General features: G+C 35.6%; 4 protein-coding genes across 5 annotated transcripts; 2 read left to right on the forward strand and 2 right to left on the reverse strand.

Annotated features, from left to right (window-relative positions):
* The first annotated feature begins 287 nt into the window (after positions 1–287).
* On the forward strand, positions 288–1,272 carry LOC110694740 (ubiquitin-conjugating enzyme E2-17 kDa-like). Its single transcript, XM_021871914.1, has 3 exons — positions 288–463; positions 621–748; positions 850–1,272. The coding sequence occupies exons 1-3, from the start codon at positions 394–396 to the stop codon at positions 1,096–1,098; spliced, it is 447 nt and encodes a 148-aa protein (XP_021727606.1). The 5' UTR covers positions 288–393; the 3' UTR covers positions 1,099–1,272.
* Positions 1,273–1,377: 105 nt separating this feature from the next.
* LOC110694739 (vacuolar protein sorting-associated protein 35A-like) lies at positions 1,378–13,635 on the reverse strand. Its single transcript, XM_021871913.1, has 22 exons — positions 13,275–13,635; positions 13,088–13,184; positions 12,793–12,916; positions 11,518–11,703; positions 10,753–10,840; positions 10,159–10,215; positions 9,962–10,051; positions 9,749–9,871; positions 8,235–8,309; positions 8,036–8,095; positions 7,694–7,810; positions 5,370–5,609; positions 5,227–5,292; positions 4,872–4,961; positions 4,205–4,294; positions 3,866–3,955; positions 3,166–3,234; positions 3,006–3,086; positions 2,794–2,901; positions 2,596–2,699; positions 2,001–2,114; positions 1,378–1,896 (listed from the first exon to the last, which is right to left on the reverse strand). Exons 1-22 carry the CDS (start codon positions 13,365–13,367, stop codon positions 1,686–1,688), a joined length of 2,373 nt encoding a protein of 790 aa, XP_021727605.1. The 5' UTR covers positions 13,368–13,635; the 3' UTR covers positions 1,378–1,685.
* Positions 13,636–14,432: 797 nt separating this feature from the next.
* On the reverse strand, positions 14,433–16,117 carry LOC110694743 (heavy metal-associated isoprenylated plant protein 27-like). 2 transcript variants are annotated; one of them, XM_021871917.1, is made up of 3 exons: positions 16,047–16,117; positions 15,778–15,943; positions 14,433–15,102 (listed from the first exon to the last, which is right to left on the reverse strand). In XM_021871917.1, exons 2-3 carry the CDS (start codon positions 15,856–15,858, stop codon positions 14,704–14,706), a joined length of 480 nt encoding a protein of 159 aa, XP_021727609.1. In that variant the 5' UTR covers positions 15,859–15,943; positions 16,047–16,117; the 3' UTR covers positions 14,433–14,703. The 2 variants fall into 2 exon arrangements, with proteins under 2 accessions (XP_021727609.1, XP_021727608.1); XM_021871916.1 differs by having other exon boundaries at positions 15,778–16,089.
* A 1,122-nt stretch (positions 16,118–17,239) lies between these two features.
* LOC110694742 (protein FREE1-like) lies at positions 17,240–24,500 on the forward strand. Its single transcript, XM_021871915.1, has 10 exons — positions 17,240–18,352; positions 18,730–18,816; positions 18,911–19,042; positions 21,559–21,684; positions 22,394–22,459; positions 22,566–22,676; positions 23,004–23,096; positions 23,829–23,862; positions 24,046–24,116; positions 24,266–24,500. The coding sequence occupies exons 1-10, from the start codon at positions 17,537–17,539 to the stop codon at positions 24,341–24,343; spliced, it is 1,614 nt and encodes a 537-aa protein (XP_021727607.1). The 5' UTR covers positions 17,240–17,536; the 3' UTR covers positions 24,344–24,500.
* Positions 24,501–24,895: the final 395 nt, after the last annotated feature.

The following is a 24,895-nucleotide window of genomic DNA, read 5'->3' on the forward strand; positions in this document are numbered from 1 at the left end:
GGAGTATATATTGATTATATTCAACATGTGCATCATCTCTGCGCTGAACAAAACAGCTTGAATAAACACTTTTCATGCTACTAATAGTTGGATAAATTAATGGATGGTGCTCATCTGTAATTTTGAAAGGAATAACATCCAGCAATTTGGTAAGTCGGTCGATTCCCTGAACTAAAAGTAGAAAATTTCATTCAGAATCTATACCTTCCAGCTTTCAGTCCAATAGTTACAAAAATTTGAATTCTCTTCCTACATAAAGTATATTCTTCTGTCATCTTATATACGAAGTAATAGACATGAACCTCCCTAGTTCAGTAACTAGTTTCCTACTCGAAAAAGAAACTTAAAAACTTCTGAATACCAAGAACTGATAACCATCTAGGTATCAGCAAGATGGCGATGAAGAGGATTCTTAAAGAGCTTCAAGATATAAGGAGAGATCCTCCTACATCATGTAGTGCAGGTTGTTAATAACTCCTAATACATAATTTTGCCATGCAAGTAATCTTGTCTTATCGAGAGAGGACTATCTTCACTCAGCCCAGTTATTGAAGAGAATCCTGATCTCAATCTCAGCTAATTTGTGTGTACTTATATTGTTCATTTCTTGATGAATTCAGGTCCAGTGTCTGAAAACTTGTACCAGTGGCAAGCGACAATAATCGGCCCTGCTGATAGCCCCTATGCTGGCGGCGTCTTCCTTCTAAGCATTCACTTCCCCAGTGATTATCCCTTCAAACCACCAAAGGTATGTCATTGCTCAGTTTATATCAAACTCTGTCTTAGTAATAGTGATTTTATTTTTACTAAAACTTTCATGAGCATAAAAATCTGTAAAATTGATGACAGATTGCATTCAGAACCAAAGTGTTTCATCCAAACATAAACAATAACGGGAATATTTGCCTGGACATCCTCAGGGATCAATGGAGCCCTGCTCTCACTATATCCAAGGTTTTACTATCAATATGTTCTCTACTTACAGATCCAAACCCTGATGATCCTCTTGTTCCAGAGATCGCTCACATGTACAAGAAGGATCGAACCAAATACGAGACAACAGCTCAGAGCTGGACGCTCAAGTATGCCATGAATTAAGCGCTCAAGTCTCTCCTTAGAGCATCAAGTGTCTTGATATTCTTCCCCCATTGTAACACTTCAAATTCAAACAAGCCTTTTTCTATGGCAAGGAAATGAATTTTATTACCGATTCAGTCTCATCTTATGTATTTTGAAATTCAAGTTGATGAATAAATTGAATTTTCACAACAACACTGTAGTAATATAATGTTAAAACCTTTAATGTGTGGCAACAACGATTAACTTACTACTTATAAAGTGGCAATTTACTTGGAATCGGCACCATGCAGTCGTGTATATAAGTATAAATGGAAAATCCCTCCAAAAAGTGGTAAAGATAGAAAGGGGAAAATATACACCATTTTACCAGTCTGTGCAACCAAGTAATGCCGCATAATGAAGCAACTTGCAGACACCCGCAAATTAAAGAAAACTTCAGATGCAGTGAGATCATAGTTAGCATAAGAGACCTAAAACCATGTCCTCAGGACGAGGTCAAGCAAACAAGTCTCCCATCAGGGAGACCTAACTAAACTGGTTACAAAAATACTCAATTTAATTAACTTGTGATGCGTGAAAATGCCTAATTACATGCAATCACAGGTTCAAGCTTTGACAGGTTCATATTTCTCACTAACTGCGCCACCTTTTTGCTTTTGGAATTGGATGTATCGCAAAGTACTTGCAAAGAAAGCCTCGGCAGCAGGATCTGTTGCAGCATTATCACTTTGGTTCTCCGTGGTAATTAATTCCATTAGATCCTGGATTGTATTGACAGTGATCTGGTTGTTTCCCTTCTCAAAAAAATAGAGGTACCTAAATTTGAAAGCAAACTCCAAAGTTAAGGTATACCGTGATTTATCATGGAAGTTCAGGTATCCAGTACAGACAACAAATTTTCTAGCAAGGAGAGAGCTTACTTATTGAGGATTTCAATGAACAGCATAACTGATCCACCACTGCCCCGTGTAGCATTAGCCATCTGTTGAGCAGCATTTGCAATTTTTAGAGCCCGCTTCAAGCAAAGTAGAACCCTGCATATAGGAAAACCAATTAAATTGAATTTAAGGAATTACAACAGTAGTAAAATCATAAGTAATCATCAATATTCATTTATTCAGTTTTGAATTGCTATTCTTCAAAGAGTATTAGGGTTCAGTGGCTGCTACAAATTCCGACATATAGAGCATCATTTTCTGTTTCTCTGACAACATAAGCTTAACTTTAGTTCTGTGGCTCATAAACTAAAATTTATCCATCCCAACTGTTCAGCTAGGATCTGGAGATACATACGTTATGGATTTCCTTGTCACAATAAGGTCAGCTTTAAAGAGACACTCTGGGTAACGGTATAAGGTATTGGTGAAGCATTGATAAACCTATCTGCCACATTTCCCAGCATGGGGCAGCTATAATACTTGGTAAGATGCGCAGAGGTAAATGACTCAACTAAATTTAAAATTGTCATACACAACACAAAATCCCCACAATGAGTAAAAATATAATGAAACATACCTCTCTCCATCTCTAACACCATCCTGATCATCCGCCCAAAAGAGATGAGAGCATGCATAAACAGCTCTACATTGATCAGGTTTCTTTAAAAGCTTTGCAGAGTACTGCACATGTCAAATGGGTACTAGCTTAGCACAAATAAACAGTATAAAACAGGTCATTTAACAGCACAAGAAAAGAGAAGGCTTTGAATAATACCCCTGTTGCTTTGTGCGTCAGAGTATCTCTGTTCTCAACACCAAAGATATGCATCCTTTGAAGAGTACCTATTATTAGGTATAGTGCAGTCACCTGTTCTCTGGAGCCCTAAAGAACACAAAAGCACAGAGAAAAAGATTAACCTACAAAGTATAAGAATAGATGGACTGGAAAACCTAAGAACAAAAACCATCCACTGAAAATTCTATTACCGAAATTTCTTCCTCGTATAATATATATGCTTGAGTGAAAAATTCACAGGCGACAGGTTCCAAATCAGAGTCATTTGCAGCCTGCAAGACAACAAATTACTTGATGACAGATTTCACATAAATTCATTCTAGCAATTTACGTTGAGGGTTTAAAACTCACCTCAGCACATTGCAGGTACAACCGCAATGCGAGCTCAGGAGCTGGAACATTTGAAAGAGCCTCAATAAGCTGAAAAAGAAAAGGCAAATATTTGCCTAGCCATCTTAGATACAAGGACTCATACAGAAAATGAGAGTTAAACAAATGACAATGAGCAAACTGTCAACAAAAGATAGAAAATGTATATACAAGTACACAAAACGATGTAATATTAATCCATACACATCATCCTTCAGTTTTGAAGTTTAATTGTTGTCAGCTGTAATATTTGAAATCATACACTGTAAGGATGATACAATTTAATAAAAGAAGTTCTCATCATATCATATATTGTTAAAAGGATAAGCATGATTTATATGTAAAGAGATGGGGAACATTAACAGCATCCCATCAATTACACACCAAGCACACTAACCAGCTGTCAGTTCAACTATGAAAAAAGGGCATACTTTGGGATGAAGATAGTTAAACATTTTAAAAAAATAAAAGGATCTTAGGATATAATGAATAGTAGAGAAATAATAACCAAGGAAAGTATACGAAAAAATTCAAATTTTTTATAAGAAATCCATACTAATATAGTACAGAACAAACAGCTAATGTTACCGTTGATGTATGTTAAGAAAGAGTTATCTAAACTTTCAAACATTAAAAGGCATGACACACGGGGCACTTGCATGATATATATATTCAAAGATACCTGATTCAAAAGCTGAAATATTTTCTTCGGCGTACCCTCTACTTCATCTCCAGATTTATCCACATCTTGGTTCTGAAGCCTTCTAATTAACTGTTTAAAGCAAAAGATGAGAATTAGAAAGGTTCAGCAGAGTATAGCAATTGACCTGTAAATTTGTTATCTAATAGAGTCTTGGCTGATTAAGTACTGGCATTTTACAGGTACCAAATAACTTCCAGAGATAACCATGACAGTCATAAGTTACAAGTCTTACAACTTGGGAGGGATAAGATGTTTTTTTGAGAAATAACACATGAACAAATGAACGAGACCTATTAGGAGTCAAGAGTTGAGTAAAACCTTAAGAGAGGAAAAAACAAGGGGTGGAACAGTAAATGATAGACGTTTCACTCCACCAGCCAATATATGCTTCCGCACTATATTTATAATCTGCAGATCAACAATAGAGAAATTAGGTATACATGTTAGCAAAATAACAAGCACAATCCTCTATTCCACTTGGACCTTTTGGCAAACTTTTTTTAAAAGGAAATGTGTTTACTACCCAAGCAACTGGGAAAAAAAAAAAAAAAATCATTACAATGCAGCTTTACGACCAAACATTGCAACAGGAAACTTTTCCACATAGCAATGAGCTTTAGTTTTCATAAATGTCACCATAAGAATGTGAACTAACTTTTATTTTAACCAAGATAAACTGCAGCGGTATTGTAGTGGTATTGGGGCTAATTCAGCAAACTATATATACTTATGTCATGACTGGCTTTTGGTATACTCCCTCCATTCCAACATCAACATCTTTTCAGTTGTCAGGTTGCATGCAGATAACATTGGGTTAGTTATTGCAATGGTATTCAAAACTGACTAGTAATATTCCATTCATAATTTAAACTGACAAAGGACAACACATTGAAACTTTAGCAACAAATAACATTAAATACGCTGAGTTGTTGAGTGGACACCTATTGGACAGAATAAATGAAGAAACCTCATTAGTGAGAAGTACCTTGAACATCTCTTCTGGATCATCGTTGTGCAGCATTTGGATAAGGCGTGCTACAGCATTTTGTTCCTCCTTGAAGTCTTCTTCGTCATCCTAGAATATGACAAACATTCAATTTAACAAAAAAAACGGTAAAACTAGCCATGCAGAATATTGGGCATAAGCAAATCATTTGTTCAACAGCCTCAAAATCCAATAAGATGGTTGCATCACAAAATTGTTAAGTTTAAGAGCAAATAAGATTCGTGAAACAACAAAAATAAACATATCAAATAGACAACCAACTATGAGCAAACCAAAGATTCTAAGCAACTAGGTCACACTTAATACATATATATAAAAAATTACTCCGACTGACCTCATCATCAACAGCACCATCAGTGTCCTTGATAAGCCCTTTTATTAACTCAAACAATGCTTCGACCTACATACAAGATATCCCAGAGCATTAGGCAGGCAATATCAAAGCAAAAATTAGAAATGTGAATTAAAAAAATATACCTTATCACCCGTAGATATGTAAGTCTTGTTTTTCATAATACTTTGAATAATAATCTTTGCCATGATTTTATTTGTTTCATTGTCAAGGTATTCCATCACCCGAGGATAATTAGAGAGCTTCAAGGCAGTAATAACACTATTATATTTATCCAGCGGAGCACTCAGAAGTGCTACAATTTGCTTTGTTGCCTTGCTGTCAGTAAGTTTCCCAATAATGGAGAGTTTGTTGACGCAGGATCCCTGGGTGTAAAGAGAAAGAGCAAGACTTTGTATTCACCAAAATTAATGATAATTATATGGATGAACAACAATCTAAAGCAGACTACTGACCAGTAATAAGGATGTCCATATAGGATTCATGCATGGAAATTAATAAGAAAAAGCATCAAACTATCTCATAAAATTAAGGCCAATCACCCAAAGTTTCGGTGTAAAAAACCAACACTCACTTATATATATATATATATATATATATATATATATATATATATATATATATATATGTATATATATATATATATATATATCAGATCTAAGAAACAAAATAACCAAAGAATTATCTTAGCATTAAAGAAAATTTTGAAGAAAATCAGTAGGCCTGGCATTTCAGCATTAAGCTGTACAAAAGCTTCACTTTAAAAGAGTGGAGTGAGGGCAATAATCGATACACAATAAAAAGGAAGAAGTTCAGTTGCAGGAGGGGAACTTCCTGGACAGGAGGTTAGTCAAGATTTTAAATTAAGGATACTGGGTATTTGGAAAGTTCTGAAAGCAAAAAATTACTGTTGTTTTCCAAGTCTTGAGATGAAGGGTGTTCAATTGATGCATACTATAATAGATGCATGCAATTTATTGCTTATTCTGAAAATGACAAGTCCATATGCTAGATTGACTATTTCAGAGGAAGCAGATGTTTCTCAATTGCATGGAGTAAAAGTGTAAAACTGTCAGTCTTCATGACACTTATGTAGGAAGAGCCACAGGAATATTTGGGCAAGAATCTCAAAATAGTCTACAAAAGCAAAAAGCAACAAGAACCAAAAAAAAAAGGAAGGAGGCATTGGTCCAATATTGATACTATTGAACTGAGCACTGATGGATCTTGGCAACACTAACCTTTTAGCCTTCCACTTTATAGTATATTCAACCACCAATGGGATCTGTTCAACTATTATTGTATATTAAGTTATCAGCCTATTTATTTAAAATATTAACAAGGGGGTCCAGTAAGGGGGTCTTTCCAAGATTTACACAATCATTTACCTCAGAAAGTTATACATGTTGTTAGTCAAACTTTAAGCATCTAAAATTTCAGCACCATTCAAAAAAGCATCCTAAGTTATACATAGCTTTGAATTACTTCTCTGCAGACTCTAGCTTCACTCTTGCCTAAGAAACTGAATTGTTGCTACTCTTTTTGGCTAATTAATTGTTAAAAAAAAAAAAATATGGCCGTGCTGGATTATAATAAAATAAAATAAATAAAAACTTTTTATAGCAAGTACATGTAACGAATACCTTGAGCAACAAGCTCAACAAGCACAAGGACCTGATCACATACGCAAGAAGGGGAAGAAAAGGACAGCTAAGGATGGAGTAGTGGAGCAGTACAAGGTAGCGGATCAAGCCATTCAGTGAGCAGCCAAGGACTGCAAGCATAACACAATGTGACAGCTGCAGCTTTTTTTTATTCTTGTCTTTATCTTCTTTTTGGACTGATTATGTATATATAAAAAGGGGAGGTAGGAACTTGCTTAGGTAGCTGAAGAATTGTAGTCATTTGGGTGTAGAGAGTTGTGTCCTCAAGACACTAGAGAGAGTGGTGGCCTCAAGCCTCCCTGTAAGAAAGTTTGTCCTTATTTCATGAATGAAATGGCTGCCTACTTCCCTCACTTAATCTTCCTTGCTTTCTAGAGTAAATTATAGTCAATCTAGTTCGTTACAGTACACAGAAAAGTTCCTAGGAGCAGTGCAATTTGATTTCCGCATAGTTAAATAAACAGATATTGATGCCAATCTGATAATGCTTCCCACAGAGATGAAGTCATGGCTTCCAATTACACACACTTTAGCTAAAAAGCATATAGCTTCACACTGTAAACTTAAATAGATTACACTAAAGAAATTCTCCAAGCAGAATACAAGTGCAAAAAGAAAATTTTGCAATCACTGATGGAAGAGGCACAAACACTACATGCTCTACTTAATAACGGATAGTGAAAATCTTACAGCAGTAAAAAGAAAATGTTAATGCAGCTTATCAGAAATATGAAACAAAAATCATCTCAGACAAAGGAAATCAATGTACTTGTGAACAAACATACCAATACTTGATCAGCGTAATCAAGTCGGTCAGGATGGACATGCAGGGTAAAGGTAAGAAGAGAAGAATACAAAGTCACAACAGCAACAACGGGCATATCAGTTTGTGCTTCTATGATCTGCATTTGATAAAAATACAAAATCAGTGAAATTAATATATACAAATACTAGTACAATAATACAGAATATCTCTTCCCCCTTTGGCCCTTTCATCTATTGAAATTTAACTTGAAACATACCAATGGAAAGAACATAAATATTCAAGAAAGAAAAAGCATGAGCCTAGCATTTCTACATGGTTGCACAACATCAATGGAAGCAATCCAGGTGTGAATACAACTAACCTTCCCAATTGCACTGTTTAATTTCGAGAAGGCATCCACTTGCAAGAAATCCGGCAATACCTGGAAAAACCATATTAGTGACAAAAAAACAAGAGGCAGCATAATTTTTGTTTGGATTAAAAAAAAAAATAGCTTGGATAAAAATAAAAAAAATAATAATATAAAAAGATAGCTTTAATGGAGGCATCACTAAACTCACCTCTGGACTTGAGGCAGCATAATTTGAAAGCCTTTCCATCAAACTGGAGAGAACTGACTTGATATCAACTGATGGCTGGAAGAGGAAAATAAAAAAAGGTTACAGGCAAATTTATTAAATACTTACTATGAAAAATTGAGAGAACATTACACATTTCAAAGATAAGAGATGTACATTACGGCTATGTTTTCCTCACAGCCTCACCTTATTTAAACGACATAAAACTTATAATAGCGTACCTCACAGCCTCACCTTATTTAAACGACATAAAACTTATAATAGCGTACAAATATAGTCTAAGTTTAGTCATATCAAGTGATAAGCAAAGATAAGATCATCAGACCTTCGAAATTTCAGACCAACATATGGTATTTCAGGTGAAGGGGCCATAGCCAAACTTTAGAAAGTATCTATAGAAAGTGAAGTGAAATTTTTACTCCAAAAAAGAAATCTAAATAATGGCATAATCATTCAAAACAAGGGTTAGAAATACATCCCGTCAATATTATAGTTCATTCAGCGTTAGTTATATCGACTTTTTAATGATACTCTAATTAAAACAAGGGTTAGAAATAATGTGTTATCTTGAATAAAATCCTTTGACCCAAACATATTGTTCTCCTTTTATGTCTGAATTACTGTCCTCTTTAGTAAATGATTGGATGTGTACCCAATCAACTTTCTTTATTCCCACTATACTATCATAGATTCATAGTATCATACTACTAATTAGCTTCTTTTCAATGATTACACTTTAATAAAATTAATAAACCTCATAGACAAAATCTTTGAGAAAAAAGTGAATATAAAAAATTATAATCTTCATAAGGGCTGCAATCATCCCTTTGGAAAAGAATTCTTCTTAGTAAAAGTATGCAATATTCTAACCTGAAACAAAATGGAATAAGCACTGAAAATTATAAAAGAAAGATGTATAGAACAGAGAAAGATAAGGCAGCCAGAAGGGACAATAATGACAGTTTCTCCTCAAGGCTAATCAACTAGGGGCATGGTGCAATCTGAAAAAGTTAAACCTCTATCCATTGTATTTGATGGTCATCTAATCATTACCAAGAAAACAATATTTTTGTATATGTAAATAATAGAACAAATGGCATATGGATTGTGGTGAATTAATCAGAGATCACTATGAAGCTAGAGTCTAAATAACCAAACGAAATAAACTAGAGCCCCAATTACAATTGTAAGAGCACATTTCAATTATCCAGAAGATCCTCTTGTGTGCAAGAAATTATGTCACTCACTCACTCTTATAGGAATGTGACAAAGGATTATCCCAAACAGAAATTAATTTGATACGGAATACTTCTTACAGACTTGAATCCAGTACAGCTGAAATGTTTTACATTATATCGACTTTTTAATGATACTCTAATTAAAACGTATGGGCTCTATGAGAGCACAAAAACAATGTAACAAAATAAATAATTTATAAAAAAAATTCCCAAAAGAAGCAAATCATAACAAGTAAATTTTATAGGACAAAGGATAACCTGGAGTTGTGGGCAGGCACCCAGCAAAGTATCTAGAGTTTGCAAGTGGTACTCATCAGGAAATACTTGAATTATGCAATCCATCAAATAGTACTGTGCAAGCTCATCCTTACAGTTGACTACCTGATAGCAATCATGGAAAAAATATTCATTGTAAGTAATGAATTTTAATGCGCAATTATAATTAAAGAAAGCCCTTTTACAAAAACAGACCTGTTCCAAGACTCTAGGAAGAACGGTATCCTTGTACATCTCCAGATCAACTCCCTCAATCTGACTTAGAACATGCAGATTTTTCCCAACCTGCACATCAAAATTCAAGGAACAAACCAGCAGTCTTTATGAGTGTGCACTAGGGATCCACAGCTCTATTGCTTCCATGACAACGAGTTCTAGGTTAATGGTATTACAAGATCTCGAAGCTCGCCTCTTTCCTTTTCCCTTCTATCCTTCTCCCGCGCAGGTCCCTGCAGACCAGAAAGCCCGATTGCAAGCCTCAACTCAGGATCAGCAAACAGTATGAATCATTCAAGCACTATAACCTGCATGATGACAAATTATGCCCTCATGACTGACAAATTACCTTCATGACATGCAAGGGCTGAGAGGAAACATCAAAGGGGCATACCTAGGATAAACAGCTATATTCCTAACCTTGGGAAGAACAAAAATATCTAAAACAATTTTAGTTGCATCCACATTCTGTACTAATATGTGCAAGACAGGAAACAAAAAATTACATTGCAATAATAGGATACAAGACGAATCACTGCATCAGCTCCTACACAAATTTCGTTTTTTTTTTTTAAAGTCAATCAAAAAGTGCAATTCAGAATGCGAAAACCATATTTTACAAAAACATAGCAAAAAATAAAACTAAAGTATCCACAAAATAACAAGACAGAGTTCATGGGCAGGTCTACCTAAAATGAACACAGTATTCACAGCATGCAGTCACATGCACAATTAAACAAGATGACAAAGAGGATAGTAAGCTAACCAACCTGGTACTGCATTCGCACCCAAAGTTTATTCATCTCAGTAAAATTTTGCAACACAAACTCAACTGCATCCATGACACTATCAGCATCCCTGCAAGAAACAAGAAGCGTTGATCCTTACCAATTACCATGCACAGCATCTTAGTTAAAGGCTTCACAACAAAATCATACAGACAATAATGAAGGCAAAACAAAAAGTGACTAGTACAGATTCCACAGCAAAAATGGACAATTTTTGTGGTGTCTTTTTACAGGTAGTTGTCCAAAATACCAGTCCTAAAATTTCCAATTTATTTTGAGGAAATATTGTGGAGGAAATCAGTAACAGAAGAACCTGCCATAGGCTTTTCGCCTATAATTGATTCAGAGTCAATTGCCTGTTCTTGTTGTATAGTTGATCAGTTCAAGGCTACGATACAAATCTAGAAGGGGCCATTGCAAATTTGCAACAAGTATGGCCACGTTTAGCAATTTGCATTCCTTCTACTAAGAAGTCGATCTCTGTTTTTAATGTTAACAGCTTAAGAACAAACAATATCCAAAGAAACTACTGTCAAGATCATAATGCTAAGAAACAACAGTGGTATGACTTCTAATCTTCTTCAAAATGCAGCACATTATAACCCAGCTTGGTGCAATAATAGAGCTACCAAGCTGCTTAGAGTGCTTACCATCATAAATTGGACAGAAATGCAGTAATAACACATTTACACTCACCAAAAAGCTAAATTTTGGGATTAGAAATTTGAAAACTTCCTTAGTTCTTACCCTTCATACTCAGAACCAATATCAGGTAACTTATCCCTACTAACTTGAGAAAGATAACTCCTCAAGAAGAGTCCTCGCAAAGGATGTTGAATTCCACGACACATTTCTACTAAATCCTTGAGAATATCTTTTGCAGGAGCTTCCTTTGATTTTATATATACACATCCAACCGTACAGAGAAGGTACCTGAAAAAGGGGAAATACTCAGTGAATCTAGCTTTCCTTAGTTAAGTGCAAAATCACTAGTCTGATACATGCAAAGTATTAACAAAAGATATTACATATAGCACCCAGTAGGAGATAAAACAGATTTTGAAAAAACAAGTAATACAAATAAGGTGAAGAAAACAAAGCCTTCATTTCTAAAAGGTGTCAACACTTAACCTATATACGCTAATCAATGTAAAAACTTTGAGCACTAAATCACTAATATCTCTAATTATATTTGTAAAATTTAAAAAAAAAATTGATATTTCAATAACACATATTGAGATAAACCTAACAAGACCCTACCTGAATATGTTTTTCCTTGCATATAGATTACAAAGATGGTCAAAGTGAAATTTGTGAATAATGCCAAAATTCAAAGTGTTAAAGTCTTCCAAAGAGGTAGTATTAAGCATTAGGCATCACAAGAAATGGATAAAAGGTCACAGCTAAAATGGTTATAACACGTTAAGGAAAAAAAAAATGACCAAAACTTACTGGGTTTATCTTAGACTAAACGTAGAATACTCAGTTTTCATCAAAAAGTATAAAATATTGAACCATAATTCTCCGTTCTTATATAATTGCAACATATAGAGAGGAGGACACCAAGTTTGAGTAGCCAGCATGGGTCAAATGTTTTAGGATGACAATCTACAGATAGAAGATGAAAGAACGAGCAACGGTGAATAGTAATTGCCTAGCCACTAGTATCTCTAAATTAACACAAACAACTTCACAAGAGGAAGAATCCAACTTTCGATTAAAATCCATCGCATGCACTTCTGTACATCAAATCAGTGTTTGTGCTATAACACACTAATTACAAGCACTATTTCTAGTCATTTTAAGCTAAATTAGAAACTCTCTGCACGCATTCCAAGCGAAGAATTAGCAACGAGAACATAAGGATACTAATAGCCATTAAAGCATCCACTACAGAAGAAACAGGACAAATCACAACCTAAATAGTTAAAATGTACTCTTAAACAACTAATCTAGAATTTAAACCTTGTCACTTCAATAACACCAAACAATTGTTTCCAATGATTAAAATTTGGCACTTACAATCGAGGTAAGATGTTGCCAGCATGCTGTACAAGCTCATAAAGTTCAATAATCGAACAACCTCGCTTCGTTTCTTCATGAAAGAACATCTCCAATTTCCTCAATTCATCAAACGCTCGCATATCTAAATTACTCCAAATAAATTTCACAACATAATCAAAATTTAAAATTATAAAAAAAAAAAAAAAATAATAATAATAATAATAATAATAAATAAATAAATAAATAAATAAAATAAAAAACACAGCATTATGATCATCATCCAATGAATTCCAAAACCAGATCACAGACTTACAAAGAGCGTAGTATTTATGAGGAGAAAGTCTAGAAGTGCGAAGCTCCGATAGCATCTGAGCAGAATACTTTAACGCATCTTTCATATTATTCGAATCCTTGAAGAATCAATACATACGATAATCAATGCGAGAAAATTAGGGTTTCGGAAATCAAATTGGGGAAATTGAAGGAGAGAGAAAGATTACCAGAGCTCGATGCATGTAGAAGGCGTTCTGTTGAAGGCCGGTAATGGCGGCAGAAAGCCATTTTTCTTCGTCTTCAACACCGTCTGCAATCATTTTCTCTCCTCGATGACGACGATGGAAGACGACGATGTGTGAAGAGAGTGAATATGATTTGACTAGTGTGATGTTTTTTGTGTTTGGTTTAACTGATTTTTCCTTAGCGTTGTAGAACAGCGGTTTATTGCTTCGTTGGTTGTTTAATTTTCCTCTTTGGATCTTGTTGTTGCAGTATTCGTTGTTGTAGCCGTCGTCTTTGTTACTCCGTATTTTATTTTTTTAACTTCTGGGAGGAGGAGCAGTGAAAGGCCTATGGCCTATTGGCCCTATCCCACTCGAACGGTTACGGTCACTTGTGCACCAGTCTAAAATCGAAGTGAACTTGTTTGGATTGGACCAAAATTCTTATCGTTATTTGATATAACCATTTGAGAGCAAGATTATTTAACTGTCGGGATTTTAAAGTGTACTTTAAAGTTCAAATAATTCAATTGATTAAGCGAATTGACATGACACCACACAAATTCCCATAAAAAAAACAATGAATTTGGCATCGAGTAGACTTCCATAATTCATTTATAAGTACTCCTTAAGGAAGAAATGTGGTCGTAGTATTCTTGAAGTTACTTCTTCTTTGGTATGTGTTATGTACAATACTTTATTTTCATGTGCGAGGGAAAATTAAACATTTGAGAAATTCATAGGAGACCAAGATTGATTTGATTGCATTTTTTGTTGGAGCAGAGAAAGTCAAAAGGAACAAATACTTTAAACATGATTTAATTTCAAGAGTACCATCACAAAATTTTACCAACTAACTATTTGACATCCACTTATAGTCTTATACTGCAAATTTATGTAAAAAAATCTGCATCAACATTTTATAGTAATAATAATATACTTAATTATATTTTTACATGTAGCCCTTTGACTTGCTATTTGCTTACTTTCTTTTGACTATTTACAATCAAGGAAAAATATAGTCACGTGAGATGTTGAAAGTTTAAAAAACCAAAGAATTTTAAAGACAATGAATAACATGTTCTTCTCCTTCTGAAAAATTTTCTATTATCTTATACTTTTGTGGGATATGATACAATTGCATTTGTATCAAACTTGAGTTAGAAATTTTGAGTTTTTTCATATCACAACTTGAGGTAATTATGAGTTTAATATTCACATTGTAAAATACCTCATAGGTTGAACAATGTGAATCTAGTATCCCAATATAAAAAATAAAAATACAACGCTACATTATATACACATTATATCAAAGATCTGCTAATGAAAACAATAAAGGTCAACACAAAATAAATAGAAAATCTCCATCAACAAGTACTAATAAAACTTGATTGTTTCCACAAAATAATTTTCGAGCTACATACACGTACAATCACATAATCGCACAAGCATTAGGATTCTCATCACTAAAAGCAGTTGTATACTTGACCTCGGTAGGGCTCTCAAGTGCCATAACAACAACTTCAGGGTCCGTAAGCTCAGGGTTCCGCACATAACCAGGTGGGGCCTTTTTGTCATAAACTCCAGGTGCATATGGGTGGACTAAGTGCTCAATGGCATCATATGGTACGTATGGCCAAAACTCCGCCTTTTTCCCAGTTCGATGCCTGACCCGATTCAAGACCTTATTTGGATCAACATAGCCCATAACTGTAAGTTTATGTAACTTGGGATCCACATCCACTTGGGTCACTCCTTTCATGCCTTCTACACTCTTCTTCACTTTTCTCTCACATCCTTCACAATCCATCCTTACTTTTATCTCCACAGTCTACAATGTATAGTATAACAATTATCATTAAAGTCAATCTCATTAATCCAATGACTTATACTTAGATCATGCAAATGTATATTTACTCATGTATCTAAATAAGATATATGATACAGTATAAAACATATTCGGGCCTTAACCATCAGATTAAACTTTTGGTTGAGTTGGTTTTTTAACATGGTATCAATAGTCAGCGTGACACAAAGGTATGCCAATTGACTTTCATGTGAGAAGGCGTGATAGAGTATAAAACATATTCCCGGGCCTTAATCGTTAGGGAAATTTATAACGACTTGCGAGGTACATATAACGATGATCTACCGTGTAATTTATACCTTATCTAACCATAAATTCGCTACTTGTATCTAATTGATTTGCGAAATGCAAAAACATGGTATATCCACTCTATAATGTACCCAAGACACTAAGAACACTCCTCTATCAACTTTCTAAATTTTCCACTGTTATTATTTGTATCAATGACAACATCTATCATTAGTTCTTAATACCAAAGCATTTTGCTTGAGTAAAAGACATTTTGGAGTATCTTTAATCATATACGCTACACTATCAAAGTATCAAGCACTATCAACGTAATTATTAATTCCGATTTCCAAACAGAGAGGCTAAAGTGATCTGAGCAATGACGAAAAAACTACGACAGTAAATACATACCTTGAAGGGTTTCCTTGTGATCTTGTGATGATGAGCCAAAACCCATTCCCAGCACTCGAATAAATAGTCCAATGCTCTCATCTCATTCACACTGATCGATGACTTAGCTTGCAACTTATAATTTGATTTAGCTTGAAATTTGCTAGTGCTACTCACATTTGCTAAGCTGAAATTGTGTGAGTTTAAGGTTCACAAATTTTACTTCAAAAATAAAAAAAAGTGCAGTGCTAGTATTAGTTTAAGCTCCCAGATATAGAAAGTTGACGAACCTTCTAGTTCAGCACTTCAGCTCAATGATACTGTATTGCTATAATTGAGTTTGAGACTTTTTATGCCTTTTCTTGTTATCTTGTTCATATCTAAACTATGCAAATCCAAGTAGTGGATATATGTGCCCAAATTTTCAAAAGGCTAGCCTGTACAGCCCAAGCCCATGTGTTATTGTGTTGTACTTTCTCCGTATGTTATTACTTACTCTATTTTTTTATGCGCTGAGTTTTAAAAGATATAGTAGAAAGTAATAAAATTGAAGGAAGTAGGGTTGATGGAAGAATAAAGTATGATAATTGGGAGGAGAGAGAGAATGTAGAAATATTAAAGTATGATAGTTGGGGGGTACATAAGGAGAGAAAAAATTACTCCGTGGTAAAATATTGTGAAAGGTTTCCAAAAAAAGAAATAGAGCTATAAGATACGGCCGCAAAAGGATAGTGGAGCAAGTAATAAAATACGGAAGGAGTATAATACTATTGGATTATAAATTTAGTATCATTGCATGCATATATAGTACCACTGAACGTTCAGTGGTATTATTTAAGATATGCATTTGTTTATGCATATTTGTAATTATATAAACGCCCCTTGATATGTACTCACCAGCAAATATAGTGTATACTCCCTTTAAAACACCTCCTTTTAATACTCCGTATTCAATAATCGGATGTACATTAAATTTATTAGGAAAATTTGCCAATTGTAGCCATTTAAAGTTTGTATTTTGTAAATTACAGCCATTTTAAAAAAAATTTGCAAATTGCAGTCCAAAAGTACTAATAAATACAACTTAATTTAATTTTTTCATCGATTTGCGTGCCGAAAAATATTATGTCAAGATTTTACGGGTCATTTTAGCCTTTAAGGCTCCAAATTGGCAAAAAAAAATAACGTAAGTGTCTTGTTTTGCGTATAAAAAATGTATCAATTTGTGTGTTTGCCGTGAAAACGAGACCCTTAAGTTAATTTTTTGCCAATTCCAAGCTCAATTTGGTCCCTTAAAACCTTAACGAAATGTTTTTATGCACGCAAATCAATGAAAAAATTGAATTGGGTTGCTATTTACAACTTATTAGAACTTTTGAGCTGCAATTTGCATTTTTTTAAAAAATAATTGTAATTTGCAAAATACAAATTTTTAAATAGCTGTAATTGACAAATTTTCCAATTTATTACACAGCGGATGCGCAAAAAATTTCGAGAACACAAATTGCAAAATGTGAACCCAACGCGGAGATTCTTGTCAGTTGGCGGGTGTCGGTTGGCGGAACGAAATTACCAGACCACCATCTCCTCCTTCCTTTCCCCTACGCTCAAGTCTTCTTCTTTCTCTCTCCTTCTTCAACTCTTCCATCATCGTCCTGCACTTTTCCATCTTTCTTTCTTCTTCCTCACTCCAATTCCCAAAACTCAATCGAATTCTCTCTCTTCAATTTTCCTCAATCACCCACCCAAAATCCCTTCATCAATTCCCAATCCTTCAATCATGTATCAAAACATAGGTGACACCACTACCAATTCATTCTATCCCCATCAATTTCATCAACCCACTTTTCAAAACCCTAACCCTAATCCCAATCCAATTGTTGATCCTTACGCTAATCAATGGCCTCAATCTTCCGCTTCAGCTCCTCCTCTTTCTTCTTCGTATGCCCCACCTTCCGATTACCCTAATTTTCCTCCTCCTTATGCTTCGCCAAGTTCCGATTATGTTCTTAATTCTGCCCCAACTGCTCCCCCTTCTTACCCTCCAAACCCTAATCCCCAATTTCATCCCCCTTCTTCGAATTACCCCTATGATCATAATCAACCTCCGTATTACCCTTATGATCATAATCAAGCTGCCCCCATTTCGAATTTGAATCCGAATTCATCGTTTCCGGGGCCTCAGTACTCGCCCCCGCCGAGTTATGACGATGGTGGTGTGAAATTTGATCGTTGGGGTGGGTTTGGGGAGCAGGAGCAGGGGGGTTATAGCTCACAGGGGTATAGTGATGACGGGGTTTATAGATATGAAGGTGGGAAGGTGGAGCCTTATGGAGCTCGAGGAACGGCTGGGTTTTCGGGGTCGGCTTCGCAGGTTATGTTTGATGATTATGGGCGGCCTATTAATGTTTCAAATGGTAATGACAATGGGAATAGAAGTAGGAGTGATCAGGGTGGAATGAAGGCGGCGCCAAAGGTGGTGAAGGCGATTCCGAAGGTGGATGTTGAGGAGGATGTTAAGGGTGGAGTGCAGAAGTTTCGTGTGAAAGTCTTAGCTGAGGGTTATGGGCAGAATGACTTGGATGTTTTATGCCAGGTATAGTTTTAGCTTAATTGTTCTCTTCATTGCTGCTTTTGATGATTTTTGTTCTATGTATATGCATATATACTTTGGGTATACATATTTTAGTATATTATCAATGTGAATGATATGTGTCCCTGTGAAATGAAGCATGATGATATTGTAATATTTCAGCTACTTCGTTTATGATTGGAATTAGAAACATATAGGTTCCATCCTTGTAATTCAGTTTTGGCGCAATTGAGTGATGAACATTGTTGAAAGCTTGACACTATGGGGCCCAAAACACCCCGTCGTCTAGTTTGTATGCATATTGATCTTTGGTGTTTGCCATTTTCTTTAGGATGTATAATCTTAGCTTTTGTGACAACTTGGTTTACATGGTAAAACAGATTGGTTTGGATGGTATTCGAATGCTTGATCCTGCTACAGGTCGGACGCTGAGAATTTATCCTTTTGAAACATTGACTAGATGGGAGGTATGATGGTTGCATTAATGTAAATCGAAGAAGGTTTTATTTTGATTTGCTTTACTATATGTTATTCAAACCTTCTGATTGTTCTACTCTGTAGGTCTTGGATTCCTACATCTTTGCATTTTGGGCCAAAATGCCAGTTGACATTGAACCAAAACGTATAAGGATTAAGTCGAACAGTTATACCACTAATACAATTTTGGACACAGTTACAGCAGCTAGTGTGCAGGTTAGTGACATTTATGTTATATCATATTATGATGTTCTCATAGATTTATGTTGTGTTCTTGGGACTTTTGATAACTTGTGATATTATTGTATTAGACTATTACTGTCCTGGTAATTGTGTGGCCTTTTGCATGTTTCTACATATAGCGTTGATGTCTTTTTCCGATGGTCTATTTCCTATCAGTGTATTTTCTTCCTTCCAAGACCTTCCTGTTCAGATTTAATTTAATGTACAGACGTACAGATGTATTATTTGGCGGTTTGGCCTGCGCAGATGTTCTATGGCATGTAGTTTTGTTTGTCTTTGCATTGCATCAAGTGATTAATATGGGCTATTATGTGGGGAATTATTAGACAGAGTAGATGGTAATCATGGTATCATGATTTCTTATTTAGTTATGAAACTCTTTGAACGGTGTGTACTTCCATTTTTGCACAGTTTTGGCAGCCTGTTATTAAGGAAAAAGGTAGTATAGAATAATGAAGTTGTGAAGTCTTTCATGAAATTTAATCTCAAATTAAATAAGTCTTTAATTTTAACCCAAAATATACCTTTTTTTTTTCCTTCTTCCTTATAAATAGAGATGGGGTGAAGTGTAATCAAATTAAGAATGGTTGCTGGCAAAGATGTATGACCTTATACACTTTGGATATTGATTGGATTGTATGCCTTCTTGCTTTTCTTTTTGCCTGACAGCATCCCCCCCCCCCTCCTTCCCCCGGGCAACTTCTTTCTACTGTTTGAGGGGCTTCTGTTGTTGATATATGCAATGTTGCCTATTTTGAGGGATGATTGATCATACAGCTATTTCACCAAATGCCACTGAGTTATTGCGAAATTCACCAAATGCCATCCAACTTTTCAAAATTCACCAAATGCCACCGAGTTTTAAAAAAATTCACCAAGTGCCATTAATGACTAACGGTTGTTAGTTGACCCACCACTTGCCACGTGTCACCTTCTGATTAGTCTTTTTTTTAAAAAAAGAAAAAATAAATAAATAAAAACTAAAAAAACCAAAAAAAAAAAAAAAAAAAAACAGAAAACCACCTATACCCCAGCCACCACCCCCTCCCTGCCGCCAAACCCCGAAACCCTGCCGCCGGCGACCTGCACCTTTACCGGCAGGCGCTCCGACGGCCTCCGAAGCAAGTCCTCCCCTTCCCCTACTCTTTCCCGTCGCGACCCACCCACCCTTAAACCCCAAAACCGAAACTCCATTAAAGATTCACCCACTTCCCAAAACCCGACCGAAAACCCCAAACCAGACCAATTGGTGGTTGAAGGGGGTGCGAGGAAAGGGAGGGGAAGGAGGCTGCCGGATTCTAAAAAAAAACTCAGCCAGCTACTTAACCAGTCCCCGACCCTGCCAAGACCACCTACAGCCGCCTCTGACTGCCGGTGAACACCAACCATCGCCCCTCAATGCCGGCGACCAACAACCCAGTACTCTAACCCACTGGCGATCCAGCCCTCTCCCTTCCCCTTACCGTGAAACCAACGCGACGCCCCAGCCCTAAATGTTGCGAAACCCCAAGAAATCAGCCAAACAGCCTGGAAGGAGTAGAATGGGTTTCGGGCTACAGCAGGGAAGGGGTTTCGGGGGTGGAGGAAGGGGTTTCGTAGGTTTTTCGTGGGGAGGGAGAGGGATTTCGTTGATGGCGGTTCGAGGGGAGGGAAATGGGGTTTCAGTGATGGTGGATTGGTGGTTCGAGGGAGGGGAGGAGGTGGGCGACGGCGACGGTAGGTCGAAATGGGCGGCAGGCCGACGGGGAAGCAGAGCTGGTGCTGCCGGGGGTTGGAGGAGGGGAGCTGCTGGTGGGGGAAGAGAGGGTGACTGGTGAGGGAGGAAGGGGGTTTTTATTATTTTTGCATTAACGGCCATCTAACGTCTAGACATCATTAATGGCACGGGGTGTTAATATGCTATTTGTCAGTGGCATTTGGTGAATTTTGAAAAGTTAGATGGCATTTGGTGAATTTCACAATTGCTCAGTGGCATTTGGTGAAATAGCTTTTGATCATATGATAGTCTTGAATGACATATGTTAGCTAAGTTAAGACATCATGCGTGTCCATACATTTGAAATGTATTCAACTTGGGTCTTGAGGTAATTATTGTGATGAATGTTGAATATTTTTGAAGTGACTTTTAGCTGTGTATTTCTCAACACTACAGTTGTCATTTCTCCAAGGAGTTGATCAGTTTTCAGTACTTATCTGTGAATTTGTATGATATTTTATTTTATAAATGGTGTCCCTTTATCAGTTTCCACTTTTGAGATGATGTCGTCATGTATTTAACTTTTTAGGTTTACCTTATCTATTCAGATCTGTAGACATACGCAACACCTTTTCCCCAATTCAAGTATATAGTTGCAGTTGGGCCTGTATTTTACCTCTTAATATGATGATTTTTCTAAATTATTTTTTTTAGATGTGTCACATAGTTATACAGTAGGATTGTCTTAGTTGCTCGTTATTTTTTACTTATTTATGCAAACTTGTTGACACAGCTCAAGGAGATTGGTGAAAGAAAAGATTCCAGCTCATCCAAGGCCTCTGAACAGCTTGCTGAGAGGAAGAAAGGTTTTGACTGGATGAACTTGATTAAATCTGCCAATGAGGAGAAAGATTACTGGGTTAGTCGTTTCTTTTACCCCCCCCCCCAAGAATCGAGAAGCGTAATGATGATATTTAATAAGTTGTTTCTTGTTCTGTTTACAATAGTACGATCACAAGAATTTTAGATATCCATCATGCAGCCCTTGAAATGCAATTTACCTTTCCCCTGTTTGTAAAGTGGGTTTTTGCAACCAAAAGAAAGGGAAACAAAAGAAAAGAAGGGGTGGTTCTTGCAATTATATTAGATTAATTACATAGTAGAACTTTGATAGGTGTTTCACTCTTGTTTGTGGAGTTAGCATCTTATTATCCAAGCTACTTTACTGAACCATTGAAGAATGAGGAGAGTAGTTTGAACTATATAATCCTGCTGCATAAATTACTTCCCCTCCCCACCCCTACCCCTACTCCCTCTCTCTTTTGACATAATTATTTCCTGCCTATGACACTACCTATGAGGCCTGATTCTCTTTGTCGGCGGTCATTGCCTTAAAGGCTTAAACAACTTTTCTCTGGCTCATAGTTTATCCTTGAATTGGAATGGGAATAAGGGTGTAATAGGATTGGAAGAAAATTGCTCTTAGAGTTCAATTTTCTCACTTTTATGCGCATTAAACTTGAGCTTACCGTCCATATGCTAATCAGGAAAGCCAGTATTAGTGTAAAGTCCTAGATTTCTTAAAGTTATATATATTTTTATATTGTTCTCAACCTTGTACAAAATAGGTACCTGATGAAGCAGTCAACAAATGTACTTCCTGCGGCACAAACTTTAACGCCTTTGTTCGAAAGGTTTGTGTTTTCAGCATTTATGATTATGATTCAATTCAAGCGTCGACATTTTCATGATTTTGACTTGTGTTTTCATGTTTTTTTTTTATTCCTATACCCACCATAGCATCACTGCAGAAATTGTGGTGAGATTTTCTGTGACAAATGTACTCAAGGAAGAACTCCGCTTACAACAGATGACCAGGCTCCACCAGTTCGAGTTTGTGATCGTTGCATGGTATAGTCAAGTGCTCCTTTTCCTTAAATGCTAGCTTCGCTGCGTAACTAAGGCTTTTTATTTAGTAGTCAGTAGTGGTTGAATTGTAGTCACCATGTTATTCATATACTCGCTGTTTCTGTTAGATGTCTAATTCTACCCATGTCTTAACAGTTTACGACCTTTACGTAGTACCTTTTTTAATCCATTTTCCACGTTATTTGAAATGTGATGTATTTTGATGTTTATCATTTTTTTCTGAACTGAATCTTCCCTGTTACTGAAGTGTATTTTTATTTTCTGTATATAGACTCATGTACTTGTTACCTGATGTTTGATTTGTTACAGGCAGAAGTCACCCAAAGGCTTACCAATTCTAGGGAGGCTGCTGATAGAAGTGGCTCATTGCTAAGTCATGAGGATTTGGCTAAAAAACTTAAGGTGACTTCTATGTCTATATCTTACTTTTTGTGCTGTGTTTTGATAAGATAACAAATTTGTGTTTGAGGCAAATATTTTATGCAGTTCTCCTCAATAAATCACTGTAACACTGTCTAGTTTCTTAAAATGTTGCCAATTCTATACTTTCTGAGTACCACTTGAGTCATTTTTAGTTTTTTTTGTTTCTCCTCAATATTTTTAGTACCATTCTTAAAATATTTTTGTTTTGAGCTTGCAATTTTTTATTTTTTATTTTTAATTTTTAATTTTTTTATTTTGCTAGTTGTATGGTTCTTTAGTTTATTTCCTCATGTAATGGTGTTGATCTTTATCTTTTTTGGTCACTTATCCGGTGACTAAAATGTCCCAACTGTATTATGGACCCAAATATGGAATATACTAATTAGGGGCCTGAACCTGGGCCTATTGTGGCTGTGTCCGAATACATAAATATGTACTAAGTTGTCCTAGCAGTGAAGCATAGGCTCTGCAACGTGTCTACATTGAGTGATGTCTTGCTTTTGTAATTTACTTTGTAGTATAAAGCAGCACCTGCCTTGGCTACTAACTCTTTGATCAATAGCTTCTATAGTTATGCACCTTCTGGATAGTTCATGCTTCTCATATTGGATGTTTATTCTATTCTAGTTCTCGAGGAACATATCTCAATTGTGATAGATATGATCTTATGAATGGAATACTGACAGTTGCTCACGTTATTGATTTGATCAGGAGGAGATGAGCAGAAATTCGAAGTCATCAGCAGGTATTCATAGTTTCCAACTTTCCATTTTAAATTATTTTTTAGAAGGGAGTTTTTCACTAGAAAATCTGAAGATGGTTAGATATTCTAAATTATAACAACATTTAAATGCCTCAGCTTATACCTGATTCATTCTTCATTTTAAACTATTATTCCGTGTATATGACTAAATTGGGACATAAACAGGTTTAATGTCTGAAGGGTCTCAGACACAAATGAGAGATGTTGCCTGTCCTACATGCACAGTTCACCTGCAGGTTTGCAATTACATTTTCTTTATCAGGGCTACTGCATGTGATAAATCTTGCTTTACCTTCCTTTAGCTTTCTATTGTGGGATCTCTGGTTGCACAAATTATTTACAAAATACTTGTAGATAACAAGGAACTGATTGAATTTGGATGCAGGTTGAAGTACCAGCATCAGGTTCAGAGACGATAGAATGCAGTGTATGTCAACATCCCTTCTTGGTAAACGCCCACTGATATACGAAAGCCATTTAGACCCCCTGTAAAAACTAATATCCATATATAAATATATTGTTTTGCAACAATATCACGAATCACGAATTTCTTGATTGTATTGATTGAAATGAGTTCCTTGTAATAAATGTTTGGTATGGGTTGAGTGTTTTTGTCCATACATTTCTTTGTTTGAAGCTTATAGTGTTGTACCATGCAAATTTAGTGTTTTTTTTTTTTTTTTTTTTTTTTTTTTTTTTTTTTTTTTTTTACCAATGTAAATATATGATATATAGTATTGTCATATGTTTTAATTATGTACATACATTTTCATAATTTTATGAGATTGCATTTTGTGTACATACATTTTCATATTTTACTCTGTTATGGCTGGATATACTCCGTTTCAATTACTAGTTCCCAGAAAAACTGCAAATGATGTTTCATTTTTTTCAGAATAATATTTCAGTTTGAGTCGCTTTAAAAAACAATTTGGATAATTTATTTGTTACGTATTTGGTACTACTAGTTTGATCAATTTTTATTCCATTTTGTTTTATTATTGGGTATAACTTA

This window comes from Chenopodium quinoa, unplaced genomic scaffold (genome assembly GCF_001683475.1).
Source record: "Chenopodium quinoa cultivar QQ74 unplaced genomic scaffold, ASM168347v1, whole genome shotgun sequence".
In the NCBI taxonomy this organism is placed as follows: Eukaryota; Viridiplantae; Streptophyta; class Magnoliopsida; order Caryophyllales; family Amaranthaceae; genus Chenopodium; species Chenopodium quinoa.

Bases quoted from the DNA above. Each gene is read 5' to 3' on its own strand.
- LOC110694740 (XM_021871914.1), top strand. From the start codon at position 394: ATGGCGATGAAGAGGATTCTTAAAGAGCTTCAAGATATAAGGAGAGAT. The intron at 464-620 runs GTTGTTAATAAC...TGATGAATTCAG, and splicing joins TCCTACATCATGTAGTGCAG to GTCCAGTGTCTGAAAACTTG. The intron at 749-849 runs GTATGTCATTGC...AATTGATGACAG, and splicing joins ATCCCTTCAAACCACCAAAG to ATTGCATTCAGAACCAAAGT.
- LOC110694739 (XM_021871913.1), bottom strand. From the start codon at position 13,367: ATGATTGCAGACGGTGTTGAAGACGAAGAAAAATGGCTTTCTGCCGCC. The intron at 12,917-13,087 runs GTAAGTCTGTGA...GGAGTAATTTAG, and splicing joins TCATAAATACTACGCTCTTT to ATATGCGAGCGTTTGATGAA. The intron at 8,096-8,234 runs GTGAGTTTAGTG...TGGTTTTTCCAG, and splicing joins ATGCTGCCTCAAGTCCAGAG to GTATTGCCGGATTTCTTGCA.
- LOC110694743 (XM_021871917.1), bottom strand. From the start codon at position 15,858: ATGAGAGCATTGGACTATTTATTCGAGTGCTGGGAATGGGTTTTGGCT. The intron at 15,103-15,777 runs GTATGTATTTAC...TATACATTGTAG, and splicing joins TCACAAGGAAACCCTTCAAG to ACTGTGGAGATAAAAGTAAG.
- LOC110694742 (XM_021871915.1), top strand. From the start codon at position 17,537: ATGTATCAAAACATAGGTGACACCACTACCAATTCATTCTATCCCCAT. The intron at 18,353-18,729 runs GTATAGTTTTAG...ATGGTAAAACAG, and splicing joins ACTTGGATGTTTTATGCCAG to ATTGGTTTGGATGGTATTCG. The intron at 22,677-23,003 runs GTATAGTCAAGT...GATTTGTTACAG, and splicing joins GAGTTTGTGATCGTTGCATG to GCAGAAGTCACCCAAAGGCT.